Source organism: Aethalodelphis obliquidens, unplaced genomic scaffold, assembly GCF_003676395.1.
Source record: "Aethalodelphis obliquidens isolate GAN/ISIS:26980383/991018 unplaced genomic scaffold, ASM367639v1 scaffold5, whole genome shotgun sequence".
NCBI lineage: Eukaryota > Metazoa > Chordata > Mammalia > Artiodactyla > Delphinidae > Aethalodelphis > Aethalodelphis obliquidens.
The window spans coordinates 415,868-434,759 of record NW_020837949.1 but is presented as its reverse complement, the minus strand read 5'-3'; the positions used below and the strand labels follow the sequence as shown (position 1 = coordinate 434,759).

General features: G+C 53.6%; 2 protein-coding genes across 11 annotated transcripts in view; both read right to left on the bottom strand.

The window, feature by feature from the left end:
* Positions 1–8,890, bottom strand: part of PTPRN2 (protein tyrosine phosphatase receptor type N2) — a 687,992-nt gene extending 679,102 nt beyond the window's left edge. The window contains exon 1 of the mRNA XM_027101365.1: positions 8,760–8,890. Coding sequence (XP_026957166.1) covers positions 8,760–8,859 — 100 coding nt within the window. The 5' untranslated portion in view covers positions 8,860–8,890. The remainder of the gene's footprint in view (positions 1–8,759) is intronic.
* Positions 8,891–14,336: 5,446 nt separating this feature from the next.
* NCAPG2 (non-SMC condensin II complex subunit G2) overlaps positions 14,337–18,892 on the bottom strand; it is a 61,413-nt gene continuing 56,857 nt past the window's right edge. For all 10 annotated transcript variants that reach the window (XM_027101354.1, XM_027101361.1, XM_027101356.1 and 7 more), the window contains one exon: positions 14,337–14,562. In XM_027101354.1, the coding sequence (XP_026957155.1) occupies positions 14,511–14,562 (52 nt within the window). In that variant the 3' untranslated portion in view covers positions 14,337–14,510. The remainder of the gene's footprint in view (positions 14,563–18,892) is intronic.

The following is an 18,892-nucleotide window of genomic DNA, read 5'->3' as shown; positions in this document are numbered from 1 at the left end:
GTGGGGTGCAGCCTGGAGAGGGCTGGGAGTGAGCTCCCGGAGTGGAGACCAGGGACCGCGGACCGGGTGAAAGTCAGACCTTCCTGGGGGGAGGTTTCTGGGCGGGGCGGCCGGGCAGCGAGCCACAGGCCACACGCGCTCACCTGCGGGGCACCAGGGCTTGTCCCTGGCAGGAACGGTCAGGCAAGGTGGAAGACAGCCAGCTCAGCTCCTGACCTCCCACCGCCCCACCAATGGGCCGGATCCCCAGAACCTGAGGAGCCTGACGAAAACCAGGCGCAGAGCGAGGGAGCGCCTGTCCCCACCGTCCTTCCTCCGAGAGAAAGGCTGCGGGGAAGAAAGGGTGGACCTGGGGAGCAAAGCACAGGAACACACTGGGGCACTGACCAGCGCCCAGCAGATACCTCGCAGCAGGAATCCGACAGCCCACGCAGGTGGAAGGCGCTGCCTTCCCACAGGCCTGCCAAACACGGGGCGGCGAGACTCGCCCCTCAAACTGCAGTTCAGAGGGCAGGCGACCGGCCAGAGTCACCGGGCTCCCCTCGGGAGAGCGGGGATGGGGTGGCCAGCGGAGCCACACAGACAAGCAGAGAGGGGTCACAGCCTGCAGTGACCGCCGGACACCGGCGGGGACTTGGTGGTGCCAGGACCACGCACCCCGGGTCCCAAATCCGAAGGCCTGAGCCCAGGGCTCACAGTAGAGACACAGCGGAGTCGGACCCGGAGGCAGCGAGGCCCCCGCCCCGCGGCTACCGTCACCGCCGCGGCCATCTTCTCCGACGGACCGTGCGGCACAGAACATCCCCAGGTGAGCGGCGCAGGCGGTGGTGGACTCGGGAGCCCTGCGCTGGGGGAGCCCTCTCTCCACGAGAACCGGGCACTGGGGGGCCGCCGTGGACACTGCGTGTGGTGCCCTCGCAGGGCGGCCACCGTGCGTTGTGTCAGGCGCAGAAGGCAGACGTGCTCAGCAAGTTGGGTCCCGAGTGCTGCGTGTGACCCCCAACGTTTCTGCAAGGTGTGTGAGGCCTTCAGTCTCTACCGTCAAATATGTTTATGCTTCGGTGACGAGACAAAAATCCAGACACTTAAAAACAGTGCCAACTAGGCATGTCAAATATACCCCCAAAAGTGCTCTGATTTCTGCATTTATCAAATATCAAATATTATTTAAAAGGAAGTGTTTACTGTGTTTGAAAAGAGTATGGACCATCCCTTTTTATTCCACTCTCCACTCAAACGTGTCAGAATTCGTGTGACTATTATTTACGCCCTCTTTCTTTTATGCAAGGGCCTGAAGCTCTTTGAAGGGATGACGTAACCTGCAGACGTGTTATCACCGTTATTTGTTCTCATTGGTACAATATAATGAGGAATGCATTCTAGCTGGGCTGGTGACTGTTTTTTAAATACGCTTCTTAGAAAACATAAATCATATGACTTTGTTTGTTTGGCCGTGCCACAAGGCTTGTAGGATCTCAGTGCACTGACCAAGGATCAAACCCGGGCCCTCTGCAGTGAAAGTACGGAATCCTAACCGCTGGGCCACCAGGGAATTCCCGATATTACTATTTTAAATGGTAATGCTTTTGCAAAAACCTCAGTAGTCAGTTCAGCTGAGACTTGGACTCAGCAAAGTCGCACTGTTTTCAATGATAACAATATTCCACCCTGTGTGGCCACCAAGCTGGAGAAACCTGGAGCTTCTAAAAACAAGTAAGGTTACAACTAGGACTGCCATTACCAAGGGCTCTCCCACCATCTCATAAAATCTTCTCAAACACACAAAGAATTTGGCATTTTTATCATGGTATAAATTCAGAGTGGTTTAGGTGAAGTACTTTCATTTCTCTTGACTCCTGTTGTGCGTGCAAACTGTAAAGATTACCAGATGGAAAGATGAGGCAGGCCCTCAGTCAGTCACATGCCCCCCTGAAATGGTATCTTTTCTCCTGTAGTTTGTGTCCTGGACCCATATCCACTCAGTCCCCACCATGTGTTTGGAAACTACTGGAATCCTCTCTTGGTTCAACGTGGACCATGTCATGGAATCAGGGACCAGGATGCCCTGGGGAGACAGTATGAGGCTGGGGAAGGCTCAGGCACAAGGCTGGGCCCCGGGCTCCTGGAACTGACCCTGGGACTTCCCTGTGTTTTGCTTAGGCAACACTTAGCTCAGATGGAAGTCTGGTGATGTGAACTTTGGCCTATTTTCAGGCAAAAGCAGAAAAGGAGATTCAAGAAGACCCGAAGTATTTTTTGGTAAAAGCGATGTGCCTTTGCAGGACAGAAGACGGCTTGAGATGGGAAGGCTGGGGGACGGCAACTTGCACCACTTCTTCTCCAGATTCCCATTCCCACCCACCATGGAGAAATTGTGCTTTCTTTCGCTGGTCTGCCTCGTCTGGTGCCATTAAAATACCAGCTATTTCAGGGAACATACATATCACTGAATTGGCTTCAAGCCGTACCTCAGGTTAATTACTGCTCTGAGCTGGATTAAAGCCACAGCCCCAGATGGAAAAAGCATCAGCCTCCCAGGGCCAACTTTAGTGGCTGCTCCGTCCATTTATGAGTTGACTATATTTCACTGCTAGAGTCAGAACTGACTTGTACCATTAATGTCAAGCCCTCTTCCCTTTGGCAGCCAGGTCAGCCTTTCTTCTGAAAATTCCTTCCGCCAAACAAACTTCTAAACACATCCTTTGTACTGTACGTAGGACATTGCAAAATGGGCTTTTAGGACCACGAGGTGACACAGACTGCTCATGTCACATGAGGGAAGCTTCATTCTCTTACCTGCCAGCACACCTCAGGAAAGAATAATGAGTGACCAGAATGCCCCATCCCTTGCCTGTCTACCACTCTAAATGTCAAGCTTAGACGGAACCTACTCTTAAGTTTTTCTTATGAAAGTAATCCCTCCTTCGTGCCTTACTCTGAAGTATACCGTTTGGTGTAACAAGTCTCAAATGAGAGCTAGCTTCTTTGGTGTTGGTATTACTACATTTTAAAAATCTGATGGAAACCCAGAGGCATTCTGAACAGAGTTTATGGACACATCAATCTGTGATGCTGTGGTGGCACCTGCACTCCTGCCATCTTGGGAAGGCTAAAGGTGTCCAGAAACAAGTCATCCACTTCCAAACATCAAAATTCTCCAGAACAGCTAGCCAAATAATTGAATCTGACACTCAGAACAAATCCCAACTTGGAAAATCAATGTCCCCCGCCCCAGACGTCCTTGTTCTTGTGGAATTAGAGGGACAAGTTCTAACGTCACACAGAATCCTTCTGCTGGGACCTGCATCCTACAGAGGTGTCCCTGCCCCATCCTGGGGTCATCTGCTGGAAAAGGTCAGAGGCCCAGGACCCAATCCCAGCACTGGGTGTCCTACAGCGTGCTTCTTAGCCACTGCAAGTCTCAGTGTTTCCATCTGTGAAATGGAGATAGAAACGCTTACCTATCAAAGCTATTCGGGGGCGTCCAGGTAGCCACATGTAGAGTGCTCCCGGGGTTGCCAGGGTTCAAGGGACAGAGGGAGGGCACGGGGCAGTGTTGGGGTTATGGAACTGGGCTACCTCCTGTCACTGGAATCTATACGTAGAACCATATACCAAAAGGAAAACACCATTTCACTATGTGATCATTTTTAATTAAATTAGAAAGAGAAATCACCCCAATCTGTTTTACAACTATTAGCTCATCCCCCCCAGCCCATCACACCCTCCGGCTGCCCTCACGGAAACCATTATTAGTCACACAGGCTGAGAGGGCGTGTGTTTGTGTTTTCTGAATCACAGTCAATACGACTGGAGAGAACAGATAAAACACAAAATAAGTAAACCAAATGCCCTCTTACCCACCTCCGCACAGGAGAGTTAACGCCAAGTGATCATCACAAAACCCTCAACAGCTTCCTTATTTCTGCACATCACACACGGAGGGCATTTTATAGGCCCTGATGTTTCACACGTCAGCACCTCTAGCCCAAAGTTTCTTTGGCTAACATGGGAGTCACCTACTTACCACAACTAACAAAGGAAAATGTCACTTAACATGTGACCATGAGTGTTTCCAGGAGAACCACACCTCTTTTCACTTCCTGCCCTAGATACTTAAGTAGTGATCCTGGCCAAGTTGTTAGAGCACGAGTTAAAAGAAAAAATTTCCTTCTTCCTTCCACAAACTCTGTTTCCAGCCAGCAGAAAAGTGCATTGACTGTTTCCTGCTCCTCCAGTTCTCTGGCCTCCTATCAACCAAGATTTGAAAAATAAGTCCAGCTGGGTCTACATTTATGAAGGTCAATTTAGACTAATGTGAAAACAGCTGCCAGGTGCTTTTATGTGGCACAGAGAGTTATCTGCCATGAATTCAACTGTCTGCTTTCTCAGGAAACGGAACGTCTTGTCAGAAGAGATAAGACAGGTTCTCAGTCAGCTGAGCCTCACCTACCGGGATACATCTAGATAAAAAAAACCCTTTTGTCCACTTTCTTCTTAAGCTTTTTTTCACCTCTCCACACGTAAAGAATCCTTAAACTAGCAATATTTGCACCTAACCAGGCATATCTTAAATACCTGCCACCCAAAACCAGAGGGTTCTTTTTAGTTTGGATCACATTGAGTTACAAACACCCTTTCATAAAATATGTTGCAATTCTAAGGTAATGCTCCAAGAGGTCGTGGTAATGGAAACCCTTCTTAATAAGACCATATGCGTAATGACAGCTCAGCTGACCCCACCTCTCCATACTTCACTCCACTTCCTCACCCCATATTCCTAACTTTCAAAAATCCTAAGAAAAGTGGATAAATAATTGCATTTTCAAGTTAGGTAATATTGCATGTAAAACACAGAACAAAATAAACTCAGAATGCATAAATTATTATCATGTAAAAGAACCAATGACTGCCACAGAGTTCATCAAAACATATGCCCTGGGGTGATGAGCCCTGGATTCCATCCTGCCTGAGCTGCAGATTCACTGTGCCGCTACTGCCCTTCTTCACGGGAAGCCAGGAATCCAACAAGTCTGCACATCTCATGGCGTACAGAAATTATCAGCGGAGACCAGCACCACCACCGAGAGGAAAGTAGAAAGCAGACTACTACGAATTTAGCACACCCCCTGCACCTCCTTGGTGGGTACCACTGATCAGCTTTTAAAAGAAGAGATGCAAGATGCTGAGATGCACAGCTAAGCTTAGCACAGAGAGGAAGCCATCTAAAAACCTCTGTATTTCCCTACACATTCCTCCTGAGTCTGACACGTTGAACTGCTGTCTCTGGACACAGGAGACAGCCGCACCACAGTTCCACCCAACGCCTCTGCATCCGTGGGTGAGCCCACTGTCTGGTACCTCCCCTTCCCGGAAGCCTGGGGTTTTCCCTGTGCCCCAATCCTTCTGCACGGGGACATCAACCGGCACCTGAGGCTGCAGGAGCCGGACCAGGAGGAGGAGGAAACAACAGGCAGAGAAAGGCTCACAGCCAGAGAGAAGGCAGCAGGGCTCTCTCGGGGGGAGGGGCAGGCTGCTCATCACCATACAGCCAACAAAATCAACAGCTCCGGACCCCAAGGAGCAAAGATGGATTTGTGCTTTTGTGGCAGGAAGGATGCTTTGATTCAAAAATAAACGTCGTGCCATCGAGGTGACAAAGCAAGCCGCCTCCTGCTCCGGGAGTGGGCTCTCTAGCGAATGAAAACTATGTGTGGGCAAATCGGGAGGCAAAACAAAGGAGAAAAAAGAAACAGCCGCCCATCTTCAAAGCCAGGTGCACCGGGTAGGTCTGACTTTGGATTCTCCAAGAAAAATTTGCACGAAAGGTTGACTCTGTCCTTTGGCAAAGGAAATTCATTTTTCTTTAGCAAAAGAGGAAGATCTTTAACATGACTGCCCTTAAACCTGGAGGCTGCTGGAGCAGGTTCACAAACTGGGCTCCCTGTAACTGAAGAATGGCTTAAAGACAAAAGGCTCATGTTCGCATCATCCTCATGGAAAAAGTACTGAGCACCTGAACAAAAGGACGTCGTAAAATCACAGGGAAAGGCAGAGGGAGGGAGAAGGAAAACCCAAAGATGGACTTATACGAAGAGAATCACTCAGCTGCCCAGGACAGCAATGCCCAACACAGCAATGGTGTTCTAGCTACAAACAAAGTTGAGTCATATCATTGAGAAGGGGTGCCTTATTCCTGCCCCATTCAACCCTGATAATAGTGTCACAAATAATGGGACACCTTGGGCCATAAGGGAGCCTTTTGCACCAGAAAGACATGGGCAGAATGGGTGGTGCAAGGTCAGGAAGCTTAAGTGATTAAGGTGGAAGGGTGCACTTGAAGAGAAAGGGAGAGGTGCAACACCCACTGTCAGTGGGAAGCTGCCATCAGCTGCCGTGGAAATAAGGCCTCGCCATGGCGCGTGGCTCAGAGCAATGAAGTTAAACTCAGATGCAGTAGTTCTGTCAACCCAGGGTTTCAACAAGAGCTCCTTCACTGTCTAAATGTGAAGAGGCCCCTCGCTCAAGGCAAGGCATCCGGTGCAAAAAGAACTGGTCTTAGGTCTTGGTGACATTTGACCCTTTATTCTAACCTACAACTTCATGGTGCAAATGAGGAGCAAAAACGTGTTATCTCCTTGAACCACGTGTTGTGTAGGCCTTAACGTGAAGTTGAGTGTGAAGAGCTAAATTGAAAAATAGGTACAAGTGACATGGTTGGGGCCAGATCTAAGGTCTCTGGTGCATCTTTCCCTGTCCATCACTATTTGGAACACTGTAGTTGGTGCGGCCACTAACAAACAAGTTCCAGATGGCTGAGAAAGAGAAAAATAGTAGCATATGCCTTTCATGGGTGACCACGGTTCCCCGTGCACTTTCTGGAGACTGTGTATGTGAATCCTGAGGATAAGGCAGCAGCCCTCCGGGTGCGGACGGCGCATGGACATAAGGCTGGGTGAACAGAACCTTGGGAGCGTACATAGGTAGACATGGCTACATGCAAGCCCGGGTTGGGGCCCCAAATGGGAAGACCACACTTCCATCTGACTACCTGTATACTCTGCCATGGCAGTGTCCAATCATCCCTGGATACAGCAGGTTAAACGGATCACCTGGAGTCCCTGAGACAGTTGTAACAATGCCTGGGCCCCTAATGTTGTCCCACATCAAGACTGCATCCAGGAGGCTCCCTTGGGCCACATCGTGAACAGAGGGGGAATAAGTCACCCCTTCTCAGTGATATGACTCGACTTCGCTTGTAGCCGGAACTCCACTGCTGTGTCGGGCAGTGCTGTCCTGGGCAGCTTAGCGATTCTCTTCTCTTCACGTGTGTCCGGCCCTGGGTTTTCCTTGCTCCCTCCCTGAGCTACCACCCCCCTCCCCACTTCCTCCTTTATCTACGATTTCTGAAAAATGCTATGAACTGGCAATTACAATGGAAAGAGGATAGTCGAGGACCAGCCTCCCCCGCATCTCGTAGAAGCTACCTTCCCTGCAACACTGAGTGGCCAGTGTCAGCTGATCCTGGCTCTCCCTGACCGTGTGTGTATGTGGAGGGTGGCATCTGGCGAGCTGAGCAAACAGCTCTCACGTGAGGTGATATGCCAGTTCCGGCCCGACAAAGGAGGGAACACAGCCCAGCCAAAGCAGACCAGCCCGCAGCTCGGCCTTTGTTGCTGATCGGGGGCAAGGCCCTGGAGCTCAAGGCAGAGTGAGCCGGGCCCCGGAGCCTCCCCAAGCAGGGTTCACCTGGCAAGGCTCACCTGTGCATGGAGTGGCCCCCAGGGCCCGAGGTGACTCTGACAACAGGACCCCAGGATGTGGCCAACCAGACACACCCTTCCACCCCAGGACTCCACCCCAGCAGGCGAGGACCTCCTCCTGGATCCAGCTCTGCCTCCAACTGTGCCACGCTGCCCACCAGGCCAGGGAGTGAGTGTGAAGACCCGGAAAGCAGAGAGGGACTCAGGGCAAGTGGCCGCATTAGCGAGGAGTCTGGGGAGACCGCCTGTCCACCGCTCGCTGCAGTTTCCGTTTGTTTGGGACAGCGACGCCCAAGGAGACCAGAGGCAGGAGGAGGCGGTGGGCGGCGGAGCGAGGCCCCCTCCACCACCCTGGACCTGGATTTGCGCTCAGTCTTGTAGCACCATTTATTCCGGCCTTGAAGCCGCGGGCACGCCGGCGGCTGGAAGGCCTCCTGCACACAAAGATGAGCGCGGCGGGAGGGAGGGGCCCGACTGCTCCCGGGGCGGAGTGTCAAAGGCCACGCCTGTAGGAAGGCGATTCGGGGCGCTCCCCGTGGCGCTTCCCACCCTCGCCCTCCCACTCCCGTCACGGGAGGAAAATGTCCGTGCGACTGCGAGCGCCGGCAGGGGGAGGAGGCCGCTAGGGGCGGGAAGGACCCCGCTGGGGACCGAGGCCGGGGGAGCGAAGGCCCTGCGCCCCCCCGGGCGCCCCGCCCGCCCCCCGGCTCGGCCCGCGGCGCACGCGGCACGACCACGCGGGGGTCGCCCACGCAGAGCTCGCTCCCACCGCCCCGCGCCCGCCGGGGGCCGCAAACCGAGGAGGAGCACGGGCGGACCCGCGACGCCCGCGCGGCCCTCACCTCCTCCCCCAGCTGCCCCTCATCTCCCAGGCGCCCCCAACACCGCCTTCTAGCACCGAGAAACCCCCGCCCCCACTCGGGCCCCCCCCCGCCGCTCCCCTCAGTCACACGGGAGCCCCTCCCCAACCTCGACCCAGACCCCGACCCCACTCACCGAGCAGCCCCGGTAGCGGGCGGGCGCGGGGCGCGGGGGCGGCGGGCGGGGCGCGCGGCAGCAGCAGCAGCAGCAGCAGGAGCGCGAGCAGCGGCCCCATGTCGGCGGTGCTCAGTCCATGGCGGCCGCCCCTCCCCGCGCTCCCGGCGCTGCCGCGGTTTCAGCACCGGACAGCGCCGCCGGCCCCGCCCCGACACGCCCGGCCCCGCCCATGCCCCCCCCCCGCCACGCCGCGCGCCCGCCCGCCGGCCCCGCCCACGCCCCGCCCCCCCCCGCGGGGAGCGGTCCGCGAAACGTGCTCCGGCCTGCCTGGCCCCCAACCCCGCCGAATCTCTGCGGGCGCCCAGCCCCCCGTGCTCCGCCCTTGGCCTCCTGCTGCCCTGTGGCCGCCGAGCCTCCCCGGCCCGCCTGAGTCCCAGGGCTTCCTCGACCCCTCCGCCCGTGAGGGCGCCCAGCCCCCGCCCACCCCGTACCCCACGCCGGCCCAAGGCCTGAGTCGGAAGCGCACCTGCTGCGGGCAGTGCGGGCCTCCCCAGGAAGGGGCTGGAGCCGCGCAGGGCCTGCGGGTGTGGGGGTCCTCAGTCTGGGAAGGAGGGGCTGGGGGAGCCTAACCTGCGGGGTCAACGGGAACGGAGGCTGCGGCCCTGAGCTCCAGCCAGCGGGGCCAGGATTCCACAGTGGGGACCCTGCCCTGAGGTGGGGTCAGCGGGGGTCCTTCCCTGCTCCCTGTAGCCTGCCCTCCACGGGCCACCGTCCGAGGGTCCAGCAAGGGGCGCTGGGGCCCTTGCGTTCCTCCCCAGAAGACTTCCACTTCCTAAAGACCTGGGCACAGCGCGGGGTCCCTCAGCAGATGGGGGCTGTGTATGTTTGAGAGAGGAAGGGGGGTGTGCGTGTGCGGGGCTGAGCTGAGTGTCCCCCGTACCCTACCCTGGCTTATCCCCTCAGTCACCCCTCTCTGCTGACTGGTGTGGCTGACCCCAGGGTCAGCTGTGCCCACTCCCACCCGTCCCTGGCCCCTGCCGGGCCCTCATCCAGGCAGGCTTCCTGCGGCCTCCCCACCCCAGGCAAGGCTGGGCTGCCCAGACGCTGGGGCTGGGGGTGACAGCTCGGCCAGCCCACCTGCATGTGGGACTGAACACTGGGCCCGACTGTCCCACAGACCCCAGGCCCGTCCGCCTCCCGACCCTGCTCGGCACCCTCCGTGCCGCAGCACCCAAGAGAGCACTTCCCCCTCCTGTCTCCTGGCCTAGCGGGCGGGTGGGTGGGGAGTTGTATCTTCTCTTTGGCCCAAGGGCCCAGGGGACCGCCCCCCAGAGAAAGCGCTGTCCACCCTGTGGGGCCACCGTCCCTCCCCAGGATGCAGCAGCCGCCACCATCCATCGTGGCCCCACGGCACCCCACAAAGGGTGGCCCACCGGATGGGGAAAAGCACTGGGGAGTGGGCTTTTCAGGGCACAGCTTGTTCATCGCGTTATTCTCCGCAGCCAGACCTGCGTTAGCACCATGCTGCTCTCCCCTCAAAGCATACGAGCCTCCCGGAGTGGACGCACCTGCTGAGATGCTTCATCCCCAGACTCGTCTGAGAAAGGATCCAAGAGGCTCATTCCTCAGCCATGCTGAGCACCCCGCCATCCGCAATGGAAGCCCATGGGGCTGACCCCAAATGGGCGCTCTGGGCATGAGACCCACCCCGGTGAAGGCCTGAGGCTGACAGGACGTCTGTCCTCTGATGTCCAGAGAGCTGACTGGTGATACATTTGCTGACAGAAACAACAGGAAAAGGCAGGGAATAAGACCAGGGTGGGCTAGAAGGTAGAGCTCATTCGTGACAGGCTGTTAAGCGATTCGGAAGCACGAGGGCGGGGCGTGAAACCGCCCAGCAACGTCTGTGTGATACCGAAGGGCCTAACTCCACCTCTTGTAGATGCAGGTCTCCGTCGTCAGGTGCCTGCCTGACAGGCGAATCCGAGGGCATTTACAGGTTGGCCTTGGTGAAGGACCCAGAGGAGCCAAGCCCCTCCCGAGCCCGCGCCCTGCAGGACTGCTGCCGCTTGGGGCTGTGCTGCTCCTTCCCGGGCATCCTTACACGGGCTCCAGGAAGAGCGCGGAGGGGTTCGTTCTTTCCTTGTTTGCCCGGCTGCTGCTGACGGTGGCTTCCGGAACCAGGTCCTGCGTCACCGGTCCTGCGTCACCCCTGGGCCCCGGCTCCAGGACTCTGGCAGTCACAGCACAGTTAGAGGGAAACACCCCAGAAAGGGAAAGTGGGGAACCAGAGGCACAGGAGGGACCGCAAAGAAATCGCAGCAACAGGGCATGGGGAGAAGCACAAAACCCACGAGGCGGCGCAGGAGGTTGCCCTGCTCTGAGCAGAGCAGACCGTGCTGGCCTCTGCTTTGCCTGCCGCGCGGCCGAGTTCTGCTGACGGGACAGAGGACGCTCACGCGGGGAGAAGTGGAGCGTGAGGGAGGAAAGGAAATCTCGCGTGGGAAGCACAGGGCCGTTCCAGAGGCAGCCCAGATTTCTGATGGGCGGGAGGGCTGTGCACGGCCCTTTCTGGAGTGCCGGCCGGGTACGTGGGCACGGTAGGAATCCCCAGTGCTGGGCCCCGACAAGCAGATGTGCGTGTGTGCACACGGGAGCGTGTCTGCATGCGTGTGTGACTGCACGTGTGTGTGTGAGAACATGTCTGAGTGCTGTACAAGGCACGGAGACACATGGGTCTGTCCACTGTGTGCACAGCCTTCAAACACACGCTTATTACTCCCTGAGCCCTTTGGCTGGGGGGTGGGCGTCTCCTGCGTGGACTGATGCTCTGTGCCTTTCTCCTTATGAAACCATTCCGTCCGTTCCTGTCACACTTACTGATATTTACGACAGGCAGCCATAGCATGCCAGAGTCTGTATGTGATGCCGTCCTGTGGTTCACAGTGAGAACATAGTTGCAGTCACAGGTCAAGGAATGACTCTTTCAAGGAGATTTTTCAAGACCCTTGAGCCATGTGTCCCTTCAGGGGCCTCCTGTCCACCTGAGGAGGGAGCAGAGTGAAACTCCCAGCGAGGACACAGGTGGGGCTCAAACCCCAGCCCTGTGCGCACCAGCTCTGTCGGCCTTCATGCTCCTGAGTGGTGACAGATCAAACCGTTGGCAAACCGGATGGTTCTGACTGTCAGTGCTCTGGATTACCTCGGAGCTGACCAGAATATCTGTGACATCTCATTAGGACCAGGAAGTGTTCAAAATGGGGGAGCTGGGCTCCCACTCTCTGTCCTGAAAAAAATGGCCCAGCCGCAGGTGATTCACTGGGATGGTGGGCATGGGAGCCGGCGGGAGACGGGCTCAGACACGGGTCCCAAGGTTTTTACCGCGTCAGCAGCACCGACTGTGTCCTCCCTCATGTCGGTGGACGCCCAGTGTGCTAGGCTGGAATGCCCATTGGATTTCCACTTGATCAGGACATCTGATGGTCCCAGTTCCACCCAGGAGGGAAAGTGGGCTGCCAGACCCCAAGGAAAGGGGCCTCTAATGGGCCCTCGGCTGCTAACCTGTGACGTTCACGGAGCCCCTTCTAGAGGGCGGGGAGCAAACGATCCCCATCCCACTGCTGCAGAGGCCAGGACCCCACGTGGCTGCCCTCACTCAGCACAGGGACATCGCCCACCACTCCCCACTCCCGAGTACACCGTGCCTCCCTTTTTCTCCCCGGGGTGACAGCTCTGTCCCACACCGAGTACCGCCTGACTCCAGGGCACAGCCCAGAGTGGGGAGGGAGGAGCTGCACCCCAAAGCTTGGAGGAATCAGGGTGAACATGCGATTGCAGGACACAGAGGATTCTGGAGACCCGGAGGATGGAAATCTCAAGGAGGGCCTCCCCGCTGGGAATGGCGACCCCCTCCCCACCCCACGAAGGGACCCCTGCCTGTTAGCCAGGAGACCCTGCTTTTATTCCATGTGTAATGACAGCGAGGAGGGCTTTGTGAATGTGTGGGCAGGAAAGGGGTGGGGTGGACTAGACTGGAAGCCTGTCTTTGTCCTTTCCTCGTGCATCCGCACGCTGCCATCACACACGCGAGCATAAGCAATACAGCGTTCAGTTCTGCGTGCTTTAAACCTGCTCCCCTAGTGAAGCCCCAGCGCCCCGGTGCCCCGCCACTCCGCATCTGAGCACCCCGCTCTGTCCCCCGTGCACACGTGTAGGGACTTCTCTAGGGCGTATGCCTACAGCAGGAGTGTCTGAACTATTTTGACCCAATAAAAATGGAATTATATTTTTTCACAAATTGGATCATTTCACCCATCAAGTTTGACACAAGATAAAAGAAAACCCGACTATCCTAAAAACGTACATGCAAATTAAAAAGCCAATTAACCTCTTCCCACAAAGGGAACAAACACCAAGCTCCATTTTAGGGTGCTACAACAAATGCAAGGAACTACTTCTCATCTTGAACAAACTCTTCCAGGAATACCAAGACAGAACACTCCTCAGTTCATTTTATGAGGCTTGCCTATTCTTGAAACTAAATCAAACAAGGAAAGGGCAAAAAAGAAAAAAAAAAATTCACCAATACAAAGTACGGCTTAGTTAATTAGCAAAGATGTTTAGATAGTCTTATGTTCAAAACCAGCTGAGTAATCAACCCCCCACCTCCCAGGCCTCAGATATCCCTTGGTAAAACCTTGCGCTAAATGCTCATGACCACAGTGCACAGTCCATTTAGGTACCTTCTTGGAGAAACAGAGGCACTGAGACATTGGCACTTCTCTCCTTCCTGCTGGGGGGCTAAGACAGAACACGCGTGCGTTTGAAGCAGCACCCCAGGCGGCAGGATGCTGACGGCCTCGACCTGGGCCGTGGCTGTCGGGATCTGAACGTGGAGACTCTGGCAACGGGGGTGGTGACGCAGGACGATGCAGCCAGGGAGCCGGGGGCCAGTCCTCCGTCAGCCGGGACAGCTCTCGGAAAGAAAAGGTGGTTCAGCTTCAGGCTGCATGACTGGACCTGTGTCCTGGCACTCACAGCCACAGGCCCCCGCGCGTGGCCCCTTTCCCCGCACCCACCCAGCCGCTCCCTGCGCTTTACACCTCTGCCCCTGGTAGAAAGGCAGCCCCGCCCAGAACTCAGCCCTCGTTCCTGCAGGGGAAAACTTGTACTAATATTTTTAAATCAAGTAGACAAACAGGTGTTGTCATTGCTTTATTACTCATAGTTTGCAAGCAATATTATATATAAAAGTCATTTTTAAAACAACTGGGTTTGCTAGAAAGGTGTCTTTTTTTTTTTTTCTTTGCTCTGTGGGTTTCTGCACCATTCATACCTGGAGCCTGTTACATTAAATGTATCATTTATGCAGGCGCTGGGCAAAAATGTAAGAACCTTTGAGTTTTCTACTCATACTCACCCCAAAATAAATCCTACCCCTTCTCTACTATATGGGTTATTGACATTAAAAACACTAGGAGGGCTTCCCTGGTGGCACAGTGGTTGGGAGTCCGCCTGCCGATGCAGGGGACACGGGTTCGTGCCCCGGTCCGGGAGGATCCCACATGCCGCGGAGCGGCTGGGCCCGTGAGCCATGGCCGCTGAGCCTGCGCGTCCGGAGCCTGTGCTCCACAGCGGGAGAGGCCACGACAGTGAGAGGCCCGCGTACCGCAAAAAAAAAAAAAAAAAAAAACACTAGGAAAATACACATCCATCTCGCTTTCTGTAAGTCCTTTTTCTCTATTTTTAATGACCAAGATGTTGGCTTGGTTATGAATTCAAAAGTGCTCCCAAAGTTCTTGATGATGATTCATAGAGAAACCTGAAACACAGAGAAAGAATTAGCTACAGAAAAATGTGACTGAAGTATGCAAATTTACATTTTCACAGGATAAATCTAAAAATGGTTTGGAACAGAATACACTTAAAGAGAAAACTGAAGTAATCGCTGTTTCTCAAAGGTAAATGGAGTAGTAAGAATCGCCATCAGCAGAAACCTTAGCACGACACACGGCACACGGACAGAGCCATCCATGACCGGAGGCGTCCTCTGTCCCCAAGGAACACGAACAGAAGACCCTCTCGGTGCAAGGTGCTCACCTGGCCGTGCTTCCTCTTTCACTCACAAGGACTCTCCTCTAGGAGACCCACGGCACGCTCACGGGTATGGCCGGACGCCCCCTCTTCCCACGCCCACAATCGCTAGCTCGTCTCCCTCCTTCGCGAGATCACAAGGTAAACGACAACTATTAACCCCCATGATGCACTGCTGCGACCATGCTTGCTCACTTCCTGCACACACACCTCACTTTCTCGTCCCACCCCCTGCACACCTGTCCCCAGGCGAGACTGGCTGGGCAGCCCGTCACCCACTCCCCTTCCTTCTCCATCCCCCGAGCTCCCCTCAGAGGGTGTGTGGGCCAGCCAACCTCTGAATTGCTGCCAAGACAAACCTCAACCTTTATTCCAAACGGCCTCTCAGCTTGATTCACTCTTCAGCCTGGAGCTGTTATGGGCACTCGGGTCTGCCCGTGTCCTGCCCTGTCCAGTATCAACACAAGCATGGGGTAACTTTACATTTTCTAGTAGCCACGTTCAAAGAGATGAAAAGAATGGGTGAAATTCGTCTTAAGACAGTTGGCCCTTGAACGACGCAGGGGTTTGGGGCGACGCGACCCTCCGCAAAGTTGAAAATCTGCGGATAACTTAGTCGGCCCTCTGAGAACGCAGCTCTTCCATATCCGCGGTTCTGCATCCACAGATTCACCCAACTACGACTGTGCGGTCCTGGGCCATTTACTACGGAAAATGTCTGCATTCAAGTGGATCCACATAGTTCAGACCTCTGCTGTCCAAGAGTCAACAGTGTATTTTATTTAACCCCACACACCGAAATAAGTCAACCTGTAACCAACACAAAAACATCACCAACGTATCTCACAGCCCTTCTGCACACCAGCCGCAGAGCCTGTGGGTCCTCACACCTGCGCCACATCTCAAGTCACACTCCCTTGTTCCACTCGTCACGAGGAGCCCCGTAGGGGCTAACACAGATCTAGAAAAGTTTTCATATTTTTCTCTTTGTCTCAAAATTCAGGAATTTTATTCAGACTTATGCATGATTTTTTTCATCAGTCCCATCTAAACTTCAGTTAAATAAACAGCAAGAAATGAATCTTTAAAATTGCGCATCTCTTTGGCCCCAGGAAATCCTCTCCCGTCGGCGGTTGGATCGCTGCTTCCCTGGGTCTCTCCCTGGTCTGCTTCCCCCAGGACCCTCATCGGTGTCTGTCCTGCTCGGGGGCACCCTCCACGGCAACCTTCTGGACCACCTGGGAGCTGAGGCTCCAGTGCCTCAGCAATGTTTCCAACTCAAGGGTTTTTAGTTCCAGATCATTCTTTTGGGCTACGATTAATTTTTCTTTGAAGACTCTTGTCATTAAGTGTCTGGCTGGCCCAGCACTGCTGCTTTACTAATGGTTGTCCTGTTTGTCTCTCACCGCTCCACCGCTGCACGTGTGCAGTCATTTTTGTCTGCGCCCCACAGACGTCTCAGGCTGAGCAGAGACGGCGGACGGTGGGAAGCACGAAGCCTATGGAAGCCGCCCCATCAGCAGCGAGCAGCTGTCTGCATCCGGAGAAACACCAGGAGACTCGGATGCCCCCCATCCCTTCCGGCCTCCCAGCATCAGCGCCCGACGGCACCACCCTCCTGCATCAACTCTTCGAGAGCTATAGGCTAGGACGCTTGCAACGGCCAACACGCCAGCCAGGCCCCAGCTCCCTGGTGGCCAGAGGTGGGGAGCACTGCCCCACCCAGGAGACGAGACAGAGGGACACAGGACACGGTAAGTCACCAACGCTCCACAATCTAAAACTTATTTTTAATCACTCGAAAATATTGTCTCCTTATGTAAGAATTTTTAAACCCTTAAAGAAAAATGTTAGGTTACCTTGGCAAGACGACTTATTAAATTACTATAGGGTAATCAGCCTCTCATGCTGGCCTAAGTCCAGTCTGAGACTCTGGTCACCTCTGAACCGAGCACCAGGCCAGTCCTGGGCTTCCGGGCATCCTGACTTCTCCTTCCAAGGCCAGAAACCAAGGCTGAGAGGCAAAGCAACCTGCCTGGGACCCCAGCATCAGCAAAGGTACGGTGGGTACAAACCAGGCCTCTGACTACCCCACGGGGCTCGGATACCAACAAGCTCTTCTGCTCTCCTGTGAATTCAGTCATTCTCCTATTACCTGGGAAGAGGGCTGGATACACTGTATAGACCAGAGGAATCAGAATTATTAAGGGGCAAAATAAATGAGCATACAATTTCAGAGCTGGAAGGGACAGTGGCAGCCCTAGTCCAGGGTCCCCCATGTCACCCACTGAGCTCTGACTCCCCACGACCCGCCCACCTCCAGCTCCTACGGCCCAAGGCCGGCCGTGCTCATGGCTGGAGACGCCAACACAGGAGAGGCACAAAATCAGCCTTCCGAGAAAAACAATCGGTAAGATAAGCAACGTATGTTTTCTACTTAAAGAAGGGTTTTATTTACGAGTAGTTTTTAATTATCCACACCAAGGTCCCTAGGTTTCGATGCATGCTTCTAAATGAGCTACAAAAAGCATCCAGCCTCGAGTTCATTTTTTTACAAAGACTATGAAAATTACATACAGTGGAATAAGGTGATATTACGTATCCATACTTGATAATAAAAAAGAGGCCACTGTTTCAGGGAATACTCCTTTGCTTCAAGTCTAATCACAAGGTTTAACGTTGGGGACGCACATACACCACCAAAGCTGCCAAAACACAGTTAATGCTGGTAATTAACTTGTTTATAATATGATTCCAGTTCACTTAGTGGGAAAAATTCATGATATAACACAAACCTTAAGAAATAATCTCTAATTGTAGTGCTACTCGTATACTATGTATGAAAGTAATAAAGGTGACATCCTTTGACACTTAAATGCATGAGTGCATTGGTGAATGCATGCTGTTGCTCCTGAGAAAACAGTCCAGTTTACACAATTTACAGAATTTACAGAGCACTATGCCAGGTGAAGCACTGAAAGTGCAATGAGACAGCGCCCAACAGACCAGTCAACAAAATACTAACCCTGCTGCAGAGAAAGCTAGTGTATTTGTTAAGAAAACATTCACTTCTAAATTAATGCCCCGTTTCCTAAAATATTCATTGGACCAAAGGGTCCCAAGAGTCTTAAAGATGCAGACTTGCCTTAACGTCTCTATGCCAACAAAAATAAATAATATTCTAAAATAGAGTCTTAAATCTTAACTGCTTATCTTCCATTAGATTGATTTTTTTGTTTCATCAATTTTTTTTAAGTTCTTTTTTTTTTATTTTCCAGACACTGGTTTTTGTACAGTGTGCTTCTTGCATATTTGAGTAAGAAGCCAATATTTCAGTCTCTACCTATTTACTTTTTTAGGATGTTTCCTCCTTAAAGGCAAGAACTGTTTCTTGCCATCTGTGTATCAGCTTAGCACAGAAAACTGCATAGTTGTAGAAACAATGAAGAAACAAAATATTACATGCCCTGCATTTAATTTCTATGAATATCCTTTTCTTTTCCATGGAGTAAGTTCTGAACTTCTAAGGCCTTTATTTCTGTCAGTGTAACTAACACAATTCAAGTACTCGCCTTGAACCTCTGTACAAGTGCAAACGTCCCTCTTTCCTTACACCCTCAGAGCAGTTCATACCATTCTTTTCCAAAAAACTATCCTTACAGATGGTATTTCTAACAGAGAAATCTTGTAAAATGCTTGCATTTCCGAGGTTATGACCATGTCCCATGACAATAACCTATCATTTACCTAGTTTGTAATTCTGATGGCCTTATTTAGTATTTGCACTGCACTGTGTTTTCAGAAACATACAAACACTCCTCAGTTTCCTCCAAATTAGCTCACTTCCCTCTTCCTCCCATACCTAGAAATTAAACAAGTTCATAACCCTAGAGTCTGTTGGGTTTCTCCCTCAAAGACCCTTCCTGAACTGCATAGGAAATAGTCAACAGTCTCTGCAGTAAAGCCTGTAACTGAACGCACGTCCTTGGCTCGCAGACGAGCAAGCCCCCGCTCCACGGCCCCGCTGGGGCTCATGAGGCACAGCACCAGCCCTAGCA